Here is an 18,042-nt window from a genome sequence, read left to right on the forward strand (position 1 = left end):
TGAAGGGAAAACGTTTAGTAGCTCTGTGGCGGGTTATATCACAATCTCATCTCCACCTTATCTCTCCCGAAGGCCCATTAAAAAGAAAATAAACAATAAAAACAATCAAAAACGTGAGAGGGAAATGGGACAGGAATGTCCTGGTGGTATACAAATCTATTTCAAAAATAAAATCCTAAAAACCAGGACGATAGCAAGCAAGCACTTTTTTGACGATATCGCAGTGTTTTGATTGTGGAGTAGAAATCATATGATTTTAAATAAAGTTAAAACTTATTTTCCATACACACGCTTAAATTATATACCAAGTAATCCCTTATGGGCCAAAAGCATGAAGCTCCTAATTACCGTCCTCCTTCAACACCTCACTGCGTGTCTCTCTTAGGGACAGAAAGCATTGTGTTGAGTTCCCTTGGGATTGCTGTGTGAACAGAAACCTGTGCACACGAAGGAATGAACACATCCACACACACACACAGCTTGAGTCTTTGGCACTAGGGTGTTCTCAGCCCTGAACCAGCTCTGTGTCTCAGACAGACGTTATAGGCGTTATAGTGCTCCCCAGACAGACAGTTTCATCTTGATTCTGTTCCAGCTCCAAACACACCTGAACCGAGTAGTCAGGAGACTCCAGGTTTGATTATCTGCCTCAGGTGTGTGTAGAGCTGGAGCAGAATAAATACGTAGACTGGAATGAAGCCCGGATGACTTGACAGAGACGATTATGGTTCGTAATTGTCCTGTCAACTGGTTCCATGCTCAAGGCTATGTTTTCTACCACCGTGCCAACAGCTGGCAGGCTGATATAAGTGGTGACAAGTGATGTTTTTGGATGTTTTGAAGATTTTGTGTGTGTGTGTGTGTGTGTGTGTGTGTGTAGCTCCCTGTAGCAGCAGCAGTAAAGGCCAGGTGGTCAGCGGAACCTATAGCTCTGTTCTGCCTCCAGCTTCCCTCCCGACTACCCAGTACAGCACCGAGTGCACCGCCTCAGACTACACAAACCAGTACACTCAGCAATACTCACAGGTAACTATTACACTCCAGTGCTCCAACACACATTCACACCGACCAGTAAAGTTGGAAAGTATGTTTTGCAAATATAGTAATGCTTATAATTTGGTTACTATAGTAGAACATCAGTTATAGTTGTACTAATGCTGAAACCTTTTCAATATTTCCATTATGAGAGGAATTAGAAGCAGAAGAAGACTTTTTATTTGTCACATCTACTGTACAGCTCGGTGAAAATCATAATTCGCATAAACATAATTATATACACTTCAGGACAAAACACAGAAACCTTTTTTTTATCTTTACTGTCAAACATTAAATCAGAGTAAACCTTTTCTGTTTTAGAAATTTACATATATTTTTTGCATTTGTTAAATGTCAGAAGCGATCGAGGGAGAATTTTTATGTTTTTTTTTTTTTTTATTACTTTCGTTAGTCAAAAATTTGCATTTACTTCTTGAGTATTTGGTAGAATTTCCCCGAGATGGTTCGGAGCCCACTGAAGACTCTCACTGGTTAAGGCATTGGACTACGGTCCAGGTTCAAACCCCACGACCACCGAGTTCCCACTGTTGGGCCCTTGAGCAAGGCCCTTAACCCTCAACTGCTTAGATATATAATAGGTTTATAGTCTGAGTGCAGGGTCCGGCATAATACTGTATGGTACATCTGTAACATATTTTTTGCATTTGTTAAATGTCAGAATGAAGCGAGGTAGAATTTTCGTGTATTTTTTATGTACAGTATGGGTTAGAGACCCAAAAGCGGCAGCTTGATGGCGCTGGGGCTTGAACCCCCAACCTTCTGATCAGTAATCCATTGCTGAGCGACCACTGAGCCACTGAAGACCTATAAACAAATCTTTAACAGATTAAAATGGACCAAATTAATTGTATACCCCATTTAATGTACTGTGCATTGTGCCCAGATTGTGCACACTGTTGGCACACATGCTGAACAAAGACCTGCTTATAGAAGAGAAAAGAAAGAACTAAACTCGCTGTTAAATGTGGCTCCAGGGGCTCTTGTGGTGATTAATGGCATCGTGTGTTTCTGTACGTGCTCAGATATTTTAATATTCGAAAGTGGTTGAAGCCATAAAATCATTGTTCTGCAATGTTTCTCCTCGAATTGAATCATTTTGCACCCATGATCTATCACGATGCATATGTTCACTGGACTGGACACTTTATTAGAAACACCTGTACCACTGTTTATTCATGCAATTATCAGCCAGTCATGTGGCAGGTCAAGAGCTTCTGATAATGTGCACATGAAACATCATCAAGTAGTAGTCTTAACCAAGTCGTAATCTCAGTGTGAACCTGTGATTTTCATGCATCTCTAGAGTTTACCAAAAACATCCAGCGAGTGGCATCAAGACTTGTCTAAGTTTCCAGTTTTTCATTGTAGCTTCATGTCCCTATTTTGAGTCAGCAGGTTTATGACCTAGTCTTAGTCTACAGTTTGATGTTTTTCTCGTGTTTCTCCTCGAGATGCATTCCTGTTTATCACAGTTTTAAAGATTGATTTAATTAAGTTAAACTCTACAGTAGATCCGGCTGTGCATAAAACCCATTTAGATCTGCAGGTTCTGAAACACTCAGACTTTTGCACTTATAATCACACATCATGGTCAAAGTCACTGTGATCACATTTACTCCCCGTTCTGTTTAATGTAAACATTTACTGAAGCTTTTCACCTGTGGCTGTATGATTTTAAACATTGCACTCTTGCCACTCTTGTCTTTGATTGATTGAATGGTGAGGGGGGACAGGTGTTCCTATTAAAGTGGCTTCACAAACTTGTAATTTCACCCAACTCTAAGATCGGCGAGCATCAGCTGTCGTATATGCCAGAACCGAAATGAAACCATGAATCGCTGAGCAGTTTGGCGGGACGAGGAACATGTGGGACTGGTGTAAAATAAAAACAGCCTAGCTTTCATATGTTTCTATTTCTCTTTTCCTGTCTCTCTCTCTGTTGCTGTGTGTGTGTGTGTGTGTGTGTGTGTGTGTGTGTGTGTGTGTGTGTGTGTGTGTGTGTGTGTGTGCACGAAGCCTATTTTCTGTGGGATATTAAACATGACAGAAGGGGCCGGAGGGGGTGGCACATGCCCAGGGGAAAATGAAAAGGGGACTGATGGTGACTCGGTTAGAGAGATCACAGCGAGATGAGAATGAGATGAAATAGCAGTAATAGGGCTTTGAATGAAGGGACAAAGATCTTACACCGTTCACACAAGTAAAAGAAGGACAGTTTTAACACACACCCATACTGGGCATCTCTCTCTTTTTCTGTTTCTTTCTCTTTGATCTTGTTTTGTTCCATTCCTGACTTATGTATCGGGATAAATATTGTATTCTCACTTCATAACAGTTTTCTAACTTTAGTTCATCGTGAATTATGCCTATGCATCCGTCTAACTATCTCTCCGCGAGTGTAATTTAGCCATGATTTGTTATTGCTTTTATAGGACACAAGCTAATTTTTCCATTTGCACGTAGTTGCTGTTTTGATGGCCAGAAACACATAAGCCTTTGCTAAAAATCGGTGAAATGGTGTAACACCGGATGTGACGCTCAGAATCCTTTGATGCATTTGAGCTTCCAAACTCGCTTTGATCTGAAAATTGGCCCCCTCCTATCTATTATTTTCTTGACTCGAATTTGGTTAGGTTTCTGCAACAGCGGCTCTGACACTCTGACACAGGTTGATTTTAATGTGCTCAGTCTGATACTTCTCTATAGTGATGTTTTTCTTGGAAGGACACTGTGTTGGAAGGACATTTCTTGGAGACTCAATGTCAGCACTCGTAACAGTCAGATCTGCAGCTGTTCCTTTAATTCTTCTATCGCAGGAGAGTCTTCAAGATAAACAGCTCATGAATGGACAGTCTTTTATGAGATGTAGAGGTTTTCTACAAAAAAAAGTGTTTTTTTTAAAGATGACTGCAGAGAGCATTATACTTGTACATGTGCATGTTATACGTTTATGTGACGTGTCTGAATCGGCGCTCTACAGACGATATAAAGGACATGCTTGATTAGCGAGGTTTAATATAAAAACATTTGAAATAGTAATTATGAAAAAAATGTAAGGTATTAAATTATTAAATCATTTCCGGCATATTTTTTCGGACCTTTTACTCTTACTGCCCTGTCCTTTCCTCTCTCTGTCTTTATAGTTTGCATATTTTTCTTTCTTTTTTTCTGCTTTTTAATGCTCAGTGTTAAAATTCATTATTTAATTTACAAGTCCATATAAACATGTGTAGTTGCCTTGTCCGAGTGGTGTTCAAGTCAAACTGGGACTTTTAATTGTGCAGAATAACAGAACACAGGTATGAAAGTTAAAAACTCCTCTTCTTTCTCTATATAATCCTCCGCTAGACAAATGCACTTATCCCAGTGTTTTATTAGTGCTTGGATACCATCATGGTAGAAAGTTCTCTCAATTTTCCTGAGCCATTATCGGACTTCCTGCTCCTATCTCCCAGGAACTCCTTTAACTTAAAGTGAGGTCAGGACTGTACGGGCGATGTGGCAGCCGAGTTCCTGTAATGTGCAAGTGGTGTTTATGAATGATTATGAATTCATGGGAATTTTTTACCTCAGGTCCCGGTTTGACTCGAACACCCCTCATACAGTATATTATTGCATCAGTATGGTTGGTAAGAATCCTATATGCCATCAATGTGCATACTTTTTTCCCATGGTAATGTCGACATTTGCATGGATTTGCTTATATATTACTGGTATGAATATAATATTTCTTAAATTATAATGAGAGTTATAAAATCAGGATTTATTTGCCATCAGCCATAGGAAATTAGCTGTCATGAGCGAGAGCATGCTGTTGTAAGTTATTTTACCCAGCTGGTTACTTCCTGCTTTCCATCTTTCCAATATTGAAGCAATTATTTTTTTTTTACTGGAATATTATAAGATTAGTCTAAACGATTAGTCTTTCTAATGATGCCTTCCATTCTAGGTGAATCTGACGTAATCAGGTTTACTGCCGCTGTCTCTGGTTATCACACACTACAGATAAAGTAAACAGAGATTAGGTTATGAAATGTAACAGAATGTCTTTAAATTGACTGCAGATTCATACATAAACCGTCACTCTCTCTCTCCCTCACACACACACACACACACACCTACTTTTTGGCTGTGGTTTAGAAGGATAAGGGCATTTAGGTGGATTAACTGGCGTTGAAGCCTTCATCTTTCTGCAAGTGCACCTCCGAGGGAGAGAGCGACTGTGGAAGAGGGAGAAGAGAAAAGGAGGAGGGTGTTGGCTGCGAGTCGTTTGTCCCATCTGGTCCCTCAGTACTCCCCCGCACTGTAGAGCTCGAGTGAAAAGAGACAGCAAGCTTTCACACTGGATGAAGACAGGGAGGGAGGGAGGAAGGAGGGAGGAGGGAGCCCAGCAACCAGGGCAAGTCAGAAAAGACTGGTGAAGGCGAGAGGAGAGAATGAAAAAATGAGTGAATCAGTGGAGGAGGGAGGTGATGAAACACAAGCAGATCGCTCTCCGCTTTTAAGGCCAGCAGAATTTCGAAATTAAATATACAGATTTGCTCAAATCAGAATTGTTCAAAAAAAATTCATCTTCTATCCTGTAGAAAGCATGTGTTGATGTTGATGCTAATAGAGATCTAGTTACGGGAATTAATGACTGATCATGAAAACTGGGAAACAAAAATAAAGCAAACAAGGTAAAGAAAAACTTAAATAATGAGTTAAACCAAACTAAACCAGAGCGAATGCAATCTCAGTCCAGCAGGTGAGGTTATCTGGAAGTTGAGTCATGTCATCTGGACGACCTACAGATACCTTTCATGGTATTGCACCTCTTTTTTTTTTAAATAAATAATTTGCGATAAATCGCTTACTTGGCCATTTTTACAAGACATACTGTATTCTAGCTATTTTGCAGCAAGAATGTTTAACATTGAACCCCAATTGATTAACCACAACCAGACTGTGGGTTACTGGGTTACTGATTGGAAGGTCGGGGATTCTAACCCCAGACCCGCCAATTAGCCACTGTTGAGCCCTTCAGCAAGGCCCTTGTCTGCTTCAGGTGTGCTGTATCCTCTCGTCTCTTCGCTCTGAGTATATACTGCATCATTTCCTTGTGCTGTAAGGTACATGTGACAAGTATCACTGAACCATTATTATAAAAATCATCATTACAAGCTACATAATTAATAGGAAGGTAATCGACAGAGAATTCCCAATATGATATTATAATGATTCGGTTTGTATTGCGATTCTGTTAAAATCAAGAATTAAAATTAAATTTATAAGATTCAGTCTTTTTTTTTTCTTCTCGATTTTGGTACAGTTTTGATCAAATGTAGCAGATTATTCACGCCTACCACACAGGACACTGAGCTGCCTGCTTGTGTGTAAATGGTTTAGAGTTTAGACTGCACCTGCACGATTATAGAGAAACATATTACCACCTTAGATGGAGACATAGATAAATTAAAAAATAGTAAAAAAAAAAAAAAAAAACATTTTACAGTCATTGTTGTACATGAATTGCCACACAAAAGAATAGTGATACATGACTGAATAGATTTTTCTATGTTACTCTCATTTTTAAAATATGAATTAAGTAGTCAGTCATAAATCTCTTATTTGTTTAATTTTTTTTTGTTTTCGAAATTATTTATATTAAAATGATCTCTATATTCTATACTTGTACAGACTTTTTTCCTGTATTTGTACAGCTAGGTTTTCTTATTGTTTTATCTTCTATAGATATATTTTCCTTAGCTAATGTTTTTTTAAATATTTTATTTCTTATTCCATATTCCATTTCTTTTATATATTCCATATTTATTTCCTATTAATAATCTTTCTTAAGGCCACGGGATATCGTTTCACTGCATACGGTACTGTGTATGACTGTGTATGTATGTGACAATTAAAATTTTAATTGATTTGTTAGATTTGGCGTACAGAAGAGTTTACACCCAACTTCGCTGAAAGATTAATAAATGATGTGACCATGTTGCTGCTGTGAGCGTGTAATACACCTGATGGTTTCTATTTGCGTGTGTGTGTGTGTGTTTGGTAGGAGGCCATGCAGCAGTGGTATCAGCATTATCAGGCACAGGGCTACAATAACACTAACCAGGAGAGTACTACAGCTACAGAGTACAACAAGGAACAAGCTCAGGTAAGCACACACACACACACACACACACACACATATATATACTGTACACACACTCATCATCATCATCATCGTCTTTAAATTTTTATCTCTGGGGAGTATTTTGCTTTCTGTTAACATCTGACTCACAGGGGCTGATGGGTGGTGTAGTCAAGAGCACCTCCATGGCACTACCCTGATCAACACGGGAACACAAGTCCAAATGGAGTCCTAGACGGTCCATAGTAAATGTGGCACCAGTCACTGCAGGGTTAAAGCGGGAAATGAAAGAATTAATTTAGCAGTGTTTCTCGGAACACTTTTTTAAAAAATATTTTACTTATTGTTCTGGGTGGCTTGGTATATATATTTTTTTTAAAGTAACGCTGCCATTTCACAGCTCCAGAGATCCAAGTTCAATCCTACGCTCTTGTTACTACACTACTGTGTGTAGTGCTTTCCATGTTTGTGTGGGTTTCCTGTGGGTTCTTCAGCTTCCACACACTCTCCAGGGTGAAAGCTCTCACCTTGCATCCCGTGGGCTCTACTGTAACCCCGGCCTGGAGGAAGCTCTTACTGAAGATGAATGAATGATTAGTTTAGAGCCGCTTTCACACAATAATACGCTGACCGTCTGTTTATTAGGTACACCTTTCGAGTACTGGGTTGGACTTCGGGAAGCAGTTGCTTCAGATTAACCGGCTGCATGTCCATGATCGAATCTATCGCTCCACCACATCCCAAAGGTGCTCTGTTTGATTGAGATCTGGTGACTGTGGACTAAATTTGAGTACAGGAAACTGAAACCAATTTTAGGGCATTATCCTGTAATCATAAGGGGATGGACATGTTCAGCAATAATATTCAGGTAGGCTGTGGCATTTAAACGATTCTCAATCGACACTAAGAGGCCCAAAACGTAAGAAGAAAATCTCCCCCACACCATTACACCACCAACACCTGCCTGAACCGTTCCTACAAAGCAGAATGGATCCATCAAATGTTGCAGCAGAAATCGAGATTCATCTAAACCTGCAACGTTTTTCCAATCATCTGTTGTCTGATTTTGGTGAGCCCATGCAAATTGTAGCTTCCATTTCCCTGTCGTTTTTAGCTGACAGGGGTGAAAACTACATACTTGCGTTAACATCTACATCTAGGCATTTGGCAGACGCCCTTATCCAGAGCGACTTACATTTTTAACCTCACCTTTTTATCAAGGGCCAACTCAGTGGTTGTGGGGTTTGAACCTGGGACCTTCCGAACCATAGTCCAATGCCCTAATCACTGAGTTACACCTGAGCCCGTTAACGGTAAGTGTATAATAGCACGTGAACAACATTTCTCTAACTAGCTAAGCACACCATCATGGCGGGGGAATCCTGACCATCCAGGACCTGTAGGTGCAGGGGCTCCTCATGCAGCCTGGCCCAAGTTAAAGGTTATCTTTTGTAAGATGGAAAAGAGAAACACAGAGAGAGATTGCAGCAATCAAAACAACATATTCTGCTGCATCTAAACCCCTCTCTCTCTCTTTCTCTCTCTTTCTCTCTCTTTCTCTCTCTCTTTCTCTCTTTCAGTCTGTGGTCACGTCTTCATATGGAGACTACACTTCTTACATGCAGGCCGTCACCCAGTACTATTCTCAGACTCAGATAAGCCAAGCTGCTGCACCTGGATACCAGCAGAGAGACCTCAGCAAGGTACACACACACACACACTACAGTGCAATCCACTATAGCCTAAAGCAAAATAGTCAAATATTTCCTCACACTAGAAGTAGTTTGCTCAGATATGTGAATGTTGGAGAAGCTCGATTTGCATTCTCACATAAAAGCGTCCGTGATTCCAGCTCCACACATCCAGCGTTCTCCAGGAGCTCTCATCTGTTCGGACTGTTCACACGTCATGTAAATTAGTTCAATGGGATCTGGGAGAGACTGTCAAGTAATGCCAGGAGCTCCATGATTTTTTTTTTGTTACAGGAAAACACTAACGTTGACAAACGTATTAAATGTATTATTGAGGTTTTTTTGTCTATATAACTAAAAGAAAGGTTTTGTCTGTACATTGGTCAGAACTTCAACGATATCTTCACGTTTCATACATTGGAGGAGCCGAAATCAGTCGCAGAGAAATTTTTATCTGAATGTCTGTCTCGACTCATTTGCCTAAAGATAAATAAATGAAATCAACATGTTGAGTAGAAGAGTCGTAAACTGCACACTCGTCAAACTGTGGGCGCGTATTAGATCGACCGCTGGACAGAATTTAATTGCACTTAGATATCTACCTGAAGTTTAATCTGCACCATGAGTGAAATGAAAAAATTGAGTAAAAGCAATGCTATGAACAGTTATGTGCCGGATTTAATAATCTAATTTAAAAAATAAGCTACTTATACACTGTGGTACATTGTGCTAATGGTCAATGTAACACACACACACACACACACACACACACACACACACACACACCTGCACCAACAGATGTTAATTATAAAAGTGAAACTAATTATTTTTTACTGGAAAACTTAATATATATCACCTCTGAAAAATATTTTTACTCTATACTGTATAACGGCACTGAATTGCTGTAAGTTACAAAAGAGATAAAGTACAACTTTTGCATACACAAGGTGTAAGATACTCAACCTGACATGTATGTGGGCTTCAACCTGAAATAATAATAATAATAATAACAATAATAATATGACGGATTACATTAAAGCTGATCAGATTATTTTGAGCTCTAACTATTTAACTATTTCTACAAACTCTTTTCCCCTTAACGACAGGTACCAATGCTAGTTTATATACAGTAGTTTCAATATCACAAACACGGGTCAGCTTGTTAAATATCAACTTAGACCTAATGTCTGGGAAACAGCTTCAAAATACTATATATATATATATATATATATATAGAGCGATACGAACACACTAAATCTTTGAGTAGTTTGATGAGTATTTATAAGAGAAGTGCTTTTACATTTAAGAGCGTCCCCCCCTCTGCTCGATTGTTCCACTACTGCTTCAGTAGTCCCCCGTGTAAGGAGAAAAAAGTGAGACATGAATCAAAGAAAGCACTTAAATGTATTTTTTCTCTGTGAGGAAGCTTTCAGGCGAGATGATGCAGTCTGTAGTCATTGTGTGAGACAGCACTGGGAAAAGTCTTGTGCTGTGATGGAGCGTTGGCACTCTGAGATCACTTTGTATAAAATGTAGAGTTGTGTCTAAGACTGTTTTGTTTCTCACTGTTTGCTCCTACACGCTCCTGTAGGAAAACCTCCACGCCACGGATATGTTGACATGACGGCACGACCTGTCATGTTTCATATCGTACATAATTCATGTGCACCACGTTGTTGTTGTAACTGTTAAACACTCAGAGCTTACCTCGCTCACTATGAGAACTCAAATTCAAATTCAAATTCAAATTTTATTTGTCACATACACAAACATACACAGTACGAAATGTAGTGAAATGCATTATACGACTGCCATTGACCCTAAAAGAGAATTAAACTGTACAAATCTTTCTCTTGTAGCTGAATGATTTAGTGCCAGTACTGAATCCTTTACAGCGTTAATGAATCATTAGCTCTAGTGTCGGTAAGTCACTCTGGATAAAGCATCTGCCAAATGCCTAAATGTAAACGTAGTTACTAAATCATTTACTGTAGTTACTGTAGCATTTACATTCTGTACCGAATTCTTTACTGAATTACTGAATCCTTTACACTATTACTGAATCATTCACTAAATGAATCATTACTAAATAATTTACAGCATTATTGAATCATTTACAGTAGTACTGAATCATTTATACAATTGCTAAATCATTTACTGAATTACTGAATCATTTACAGTAGTACTGAATCATTTACAGTGGTACTGAATCATTTGTACAATTACTGAATCATTTACGGCGGTACTGAATCATTTACTGAATTACTGAATCATTTACATTATTAAAGATTCATTTACGGTATTACTGAACCATTTACAGTATTACTGAATCATTTATAGAATTACAGAATAATTTACAGTATTACAGAATCAAGTTCTGTCAAATAATTTACAGTATTACAGAATCATTTACAGTAGTACTGAATCATTTATACAATTACTGAATCATTTACTGAATTACTGAATCATTTACAGTAGTACTGAATCATTTACAGTGGTACTGAATCATTTGTACAATTACTCAATCATTTACGGTGGTACTGAATCATTTACAGTAGTACTGAATCATTTATACAATTACTAAATCATTTACTGAATTACTGAATCATTTACTAAATTACTGAATCATTTACAGTAGTACTGAATTATTTACAGTGGTACTGAATCATTTGTACAATTACAGAATAATTTAGAGTATTACAAAATCAAGTTCTAATAATTTACAGTATTACAGAATCATTTATGGTAGTACTGAATCATTTACTGAAATACTGAATCATTTACAGTAGTACTGAATCATTTACTGTGGTACTGAACCATTTGTACAATTACTGAATCATTTACGGTGGTACTGAATCATTTACGGTGGTACTGAATCATTTACTGAATTACTGAATCATTTACTGAATTACTGAATCATTTACAGTATTAAAGATTCATTTACAGAATTACTGAACCATTCACAGTATTACTGAATCATTTATAGAATTACAGAATAATTTACAGTATTACAGAATCAAGTTCTAATAATTTACAGTATTACAGAATCATTTACGGTAGTACTGAATCATTTACTGAATTACTGAATCATTTACAGTAGTACTGAATCATTTACAGTGGTACTGAACCATTTGTACAATTACTGAATCATTTACAGTGGTACTGAATCATTTACGGTGGTACTGAATCATTTACTGAATTACTGAATCATTTACAGTATTAAAGATTCATTTACAGAATTACTGAATCATTTACAGCAGTACTGAATCATGTACAGTGTTACGGAAACATCTACTGAATTTCTGAACCATTTACAGAATTACTGAATCATTTTCAGGGTTTATTTAATTATTTTGTAGCTGCTAAATCATTTACATTAATATTATTTACATTATTTACTGAATCATTTACTGTAGTTACTGAATGATCTACAGTTTTTACTGAAACACTGACTGTAGTTACTGAATCAGTTTCAGTAGTTTTATTTACTGTATTAACTGTACAACAGTATCACTGACTCATTTACAGTATCACTGAATCATTTACTGACTCATTTACAGTATCACTGAATCATTTACAGTCTTCTAAATTATTTGTTGTAGCTACTGAATACTTTACTGTAACTAATGAATCTTGTACTGTAGTTACTGAATTATTTACAGGATAGATACCCTTAGGATAAGGGTCACTTCATGCTGCCCCTAACATCCCAAAAATATCTGTGGTTTATTAATGTCTTTATTAGAAATAAATTAAAGCACTTAAAATGTACACAAATAAAAATGTCTACCTGTCTATTTACATCTTTCTCTCATGTGTTTCTCTGTCTGTCTCTCTGTCTCTTTATTTCTGTCTCTCTATCTGCCTCTTGCATCTGTTTCTCTCTTTTGTCTCTATATCCGTATGTCTTTTTCTTTGTCATTCTCTTTTTCTCTCTCTTTTGTCTCTTTTTGTCTTCTTCTCTTCTCTTTGTCTGTCCCTCCTCTCTCTCCTTCTCTCACACCTTTATTCTTTCTCTTCCTGTCTTTGTTTCTCTCTGTCCCCCTTATACATCTTTCTCTCTTTTTCTTTCTCTCACATTTCTGTCTCTGTCTCTTTCTCACTCATGTCTCCATGTCCCTCACTCTCTAGGAGCTGGAGGTGGTAAAGCCGCCCATGGTTGCTCCTCTGTCTCTGAACGGCACGGCCCCGCCCATTCTGCCTGCCTACAGCGCCCTGCCAATCATGCCCGGCTTCATCGCCCCTGCACATACACACACACACACACCAAACGCCGTCACACACACACCCAGTGCACACAGCGTGACAGACTGGAGCCAGTATTACTATGTAAGTATGTATGAGTGTCTGTGTCTGTGTGTGTGTGTGTGTGTGTGTGTGTGTGTGTGTGTGACATTGACAGAAAATAGTAAACTTCTGTTGTGTATTTAAGTGTTCAGTTAATTAAATTGAGAGAAGTCAGTTCTCTTATTTATTGTATATCTCTCTCCATATTTCTCTCTCTCTTTATTTCTCTCCATATTTCTCTCTCTCTGTCTCTCTCTCCATATTTCTCTCTCTCTGTCTCTCTCTCTCCATATTTCTGTCTCACTCTCTATTTATATTTCTGCCTTTCCTCGCCCTACTTTCTTCCTGTCTCTCCTGTCTCTTTATTTCTTTTTCTCTCCATGGCTTTGTCCCTACCTTTCTGTCTTGCTTCTTGCCTCCTTTCCTCTTCGTCACTCTCTACTTGTTCTTATTTCTTTCTCTCTCTCTCTCTCTCTCTCTCTCTCTCTCTCTCTTAATCATTCATTTTGTCTTTTTCTTTATGTCTCTTTCCTTTTCTTTGTGTCTCTCACTTTTTCTCTCTCTCTCTTTGTCCCTGTCCCTCTCTCAATTGCTATTCCATTTCCATTTTTGTCTTTGCTTCTCTTTCACTGTGACTTTCTCCCTATTTGTATTTCTGTTTAATTTTCTCTCTCCGTCTCTCTCAGGCTCGAGGACAGAAGCGAGAGTATCCCACACTGGCAGTACAGGAAGTGACATCAGAGGGGCCTTACGTGGGCCAGCACTCACAGGGTCTGGGTGGCCAGTACGCTGACTACTTCAAAAAGAAGAGGATTTAGACCACACACACACACACACACACACACACACACATAGTTACAGTGTTTTTGTAGTGCATTGATGTTGTCCAGTCGAAGCCTTAACTCTGCACTCTGTATCTGTGTGTGTGTGTGTGTGTGTGTGTGTGTGTGTGTGTAGGAGTGATGTGTGTGTGAGTGTTAAAGGTCTGGATGTTCTCAGACCTGTTTTATTCTGGGCTTCAGACCTGGGGAACCTTTTTTTTTTTTTTTTTTTGCAGCACACTCACACACACTCTGGCCAGTGTAACAAAAGGCCACTAAGCTTTGTAATCGTGAACTTTTCTGACTTCTGATGATCTTGTGTTTCCTCCAGGTGCGGCACTTCACTGCTCCTGGGTGTGTGTGTGCGTGCGTGTGTGTGTGTGCGCGTGAATGTTTAAGAGGTAAAGGGCTGAAAAAGACAGAGCTGTCCTCAGAGCATTCGCCTTTCACAGTGGATGTTGCTTCAGATAGTGGGAGATGTTCAGTTTTGGTGTATAAATTGTAATTTAGTGTAAATATTTCTCTTTGTTCTAGTTTAATAAAAAAAAAAAGCGATAAAACGTTGCAGGGTTCAAAGACGAAACATGTGCCACATGTGTCTCAGACAGACATTATTCGCTTAATCTCATCAAGTCCAATATTTAAAGTTGTATGCAAAAGTTTGTGCACCCCGCACTAAATACATAGTGTTCAATTTTGAAGTGAGAAAAATCTCACACACACACTTACACACACACTCCCTCTGCAGGAAACGCTGATGCACACTTCCTTTATATTTGATGAAAAATTAAGAAACATACAGTAATTCTGGCCTGTCTAGACGTCTAAGGTACTTATAAAGCCCGTCTCTCTCTCTCTCTCTCTCAGTGTTCAGCTCCGAGTCCGTACAGCTGAGCATTGCTTTTAAATCTTTCTCTTCATGTTTTAGGGAGTTTCCCCATTGAGTTCTTCCTCATTGCCTGTGCAGCGTGTTTAACTCGTCGTAGCCACACACCAGGCGGAGTGTGAGGGCCATTCCAAAAGCTGCAGCTTTTTTTTTTGGTTTCCTGTGCCACTTCCTGCCATGTATAACCAAAGCATAATCAGTGCTGAACATATCAGTGCTTAATAACTCCATCAGATGTTCTTTTCATCAGATGCAATTCTTTATATCGTGACTTGTGGCCAAAAAGATCATCTTGGGTTTTGTTTTTTTACACTTCATTACTGCCTACAGCATTAGTATCCAGTTGCCCCTGGTTTATCTCGGCTCCGCTTTCTACTGATGACTCTTCCACCGGTGCTCCAACACTCCTGCGTCATTTAACCCGAAACCAGATCCCTCCCGCAGGTCCCTTTTCGTCACTCAGTGCCTTTCTTCCCAGCGTTTGGGCAGCCTTGACTTCTCCTTAACTGACATTTAGACCAGCGGATAACGGAGCCGGAATCGCCATGGCCTGTTTTTATGTAGGTATCCGATGGGTTTGTGTTCAGATTGGTCAGGGTTAGCTCGAAGATTGGAGATTCGGAGGAAATCTTGTTATTAAAAACAATTCATGATTCAGTTAGTGAGATAATGAAGTTCTGTTACTGGATAGTTTGTACAGCTGTCATGTTTAAGCCTTTTTTTATTTTATGAATCTGTACAGGCTTTAAGATTGTGGAGTGTAGACTCTAACTTAACTTAAAATTAACTTTAACAAAAAACTTTTGTTTCTAAACAGCTCGTCTGTATGTTATTCCATTCGTCATAAGTATTTCTCAATAAAATTAATAAATAATTCACTCCTACCACACAGGATGCCAATGTGTCAATAGATTAGAGCGCCACGTACAGGATTATAAAGAGACATTTTGCCACCTTATCAAGGCCCAGCAGGGGTTTAAACTTGGCACCTCCTGAACCGTAGTCCAACGCCTTAAGCCCTGAGCGACCCTGCCCTGACCCCTGCCCTTCTAACCTGTGTGAGTTTGGAGACTAGTGTGTAATGAGTTGGTTTTGAGGCTGTCAGGATTTGATCAGAGTTTGAAGTAAAAAGGCTGATCAGGGACATATTAACACACCATTAAAAAAAAACTCCTGTTGCAACACTCTGAAGCTCGTACTTTTGACACAGGTTATAAATGGTCACGGCTGATCAAGCTGAAAACAAATCAATTCTGATCACTGGCGGTTTGACCACTGCATCTCTGTTGAAAAAAAACAAAACTGATTTTGAAATAGGTGACACCTTGGTGTAGTGGTTAGCACGAAACCTCCAGGATCCGGGTTCGATTCCTGGCCAGGTTCGATTCCCGTCTCTGCGTGCATGGAGTTTGCGTGTTCTCTCCGTGCTTGGTGGGCTTCCTCCCACAGTCCAAAGACGTGGAGATTAGGCTAATTGGCGTGTATGAGTGTGTGTATCTGTGTGTGCCCTACGATGGATTGGCAGCCTAAGTCTCCTGGGATTGACTCCAAACCCCCCGCGACAGTGTATACAGGATAAAGTGGTATAAACGAAGAAAGAGTGAGATGAGAATGTGATTTTGGAGTCAGTCCTTTTTTTTCCAGCACAACCTGGGTAATATGATAAAATGCTTTTTATTTAATTTTCTCCAATTATATCAACATGACTGAGCAGAATTTTTTTAAAGGTCACACAAGTTCTACATTGTTGTGACTTCATTCCCATAATTCTGTAGTGAAAAGTGTTAAACTGGTCTCAAACGGTTAAAGCTCTGGGTTAATAATCAGAAGGAACGTTAACTGTTCTATACAGTTCCAGTGCAATCGTGGAACCAATAGGTTCCTCCTGGTTCTGGTCTTAACATGAAGTGTGTTGTGTTGAAGTTATCACCTGATAAAAACTCAAAATTCAACAATATGTGAGGGACGCCCAAACCTTTTCATACAACTGTGTATTCCCACCTTGTCTCGTAAAGGTGTTTAAAGGGGGAAAATAAAGAAACATATTTCAGTAGAAGTAAAGGTTTTAATGAATAAAGTTTTACACTCGTATTCGTTTACCATCAACGGACTGAAAAATATGAAAGCCATGACTCAAGTGCGAGTTCTTCACCGCGGTAAATTATTTTGTCTTAAAAGCACTTTTCGTCTTTGATCCATTCACCTGGACGAATCCCTGCCTATAGAAATGTGTGTGTGTGTGTGTGTGTGTGTGCGGGAAAAACACAGTACATACTGCTGTAAATGTAGGAAAAATCAGCCATTATACTACGGAGCCTTAACACAGGCCGAGCTCACGTCTGAGCAGATGATGAAACACACAGCCTCCACATGGGCCGTGCTCCAGGTTAAAGGCAATAAAGAGTAAGAATTCTCTGTTAAAGTGTGTGTGTGTGTGTGTGTGCTCTGCTCTCTGCAGCCTCCGGTTTCAGGGTGGACGTTTTTTTTTTTGTTGTTGTTCCACTGAGATGGAAATCTTTACCTGCCGCAATAGTAATATTGCTCTCAGTACCAATTGTAATAAGGACGTGATGCTGCTGGGAATGTGTGTGTGTGTGTGTGTGTGTGTGTGTGTGTGTGTAGGGTATTAGTTAAACAGCTTTGATTTAGTGAACTTGCTCTCACGCTGATACCTTAATGCTGTGTAGAAGGCTTTGTGTGTGTGTGTGTGTGTGTGTGTGTGTGTGTGTGTGTGTTACTGTATCATATGAGTGTAATAATAACACTGATTGGGGATAAGTGCTTCTCTTTACGGCTCTTTGATTGGGAGAATTGTTTTTGTAAATGATATTTAACCATATTTGAACGGCTCAAAGCCATAGTACTTGTGTGTGTGTGTGTGTTGGGGGGGTTGTCTGCTCAGAGACGGTCTGTCTTAGTTGTTTCAAAGCAGTAAGTGTACAGGCTTTTCCTGCTGTAGTCAGCAATTTAGATTGAAGCTCCGTGTGTGTGTGTGTTTTATTTATACTAAGTGATTGTATTGACTAGCCTGATGTCCTCACCCACTCCAGAAGCCATTCTCTTTTGTGTGTGTGTGTGTGGGTGTGTGAAAGAGGGAGAGAGAGAGAGAAAAAGTGCACCCTGCGCATTGAGTAGCGCTAATACCTGCTGAGGATGGTTTCACATGTAGGT

General features: G+C 39.2%; 1 protein-coding gene across 1 annotated transcript in view; it reads left to right on the top strand.

The window, feature by feature from the left end:
• The window catches only part of raver2 (ribonucleoprotein, PTB-binding 2), a 92,022-nt gene extending 77,938 nt beyond the window's left edge, over positions 1–14,084 (top strand). The window contains exons 11-15 of the mRNA XM_053499086.1: positions 881–1,026; positions 7,109–7,210; positions 8,767–8,889; positions 13,009–13,206; positions 13,851–14,084. Of these exons, the coding sequence (XP_053355061.1) occupies positions 881–1,026; positions 7,109–7,210; positions 8,767–8,889; positions 13,009–13,206; positions 13,851–13,982 (701 nt within the window). The 3' untranslated portion in view covers positions 13,983–14,084. The remainder of the gene's footprint in view (positions 1–880; positions 1,027–7,108; positions 7,211–8,766; positions 8,890–13,008; positions 13,207–13,850) is intronic.
• Positions 14,085–18,042: the final 3,958 nt, after the last annotated feature.

This window comes from Clarias gariepinus, chromosome 6 (genome assembly GCF_024256425.1).
Source record: "Clarias gariepinus isolate MV-2021 ecotype Netherlands chromosome 6, CGAR_prim_01v2, whole genome shotgun sequence".
Taxonomy (NCBI): Eukaryota; Metazoa; Chordata; class Actinopteri; order Siluriformes; family Clariidae; genus Clarias; species Clarias gariepinus.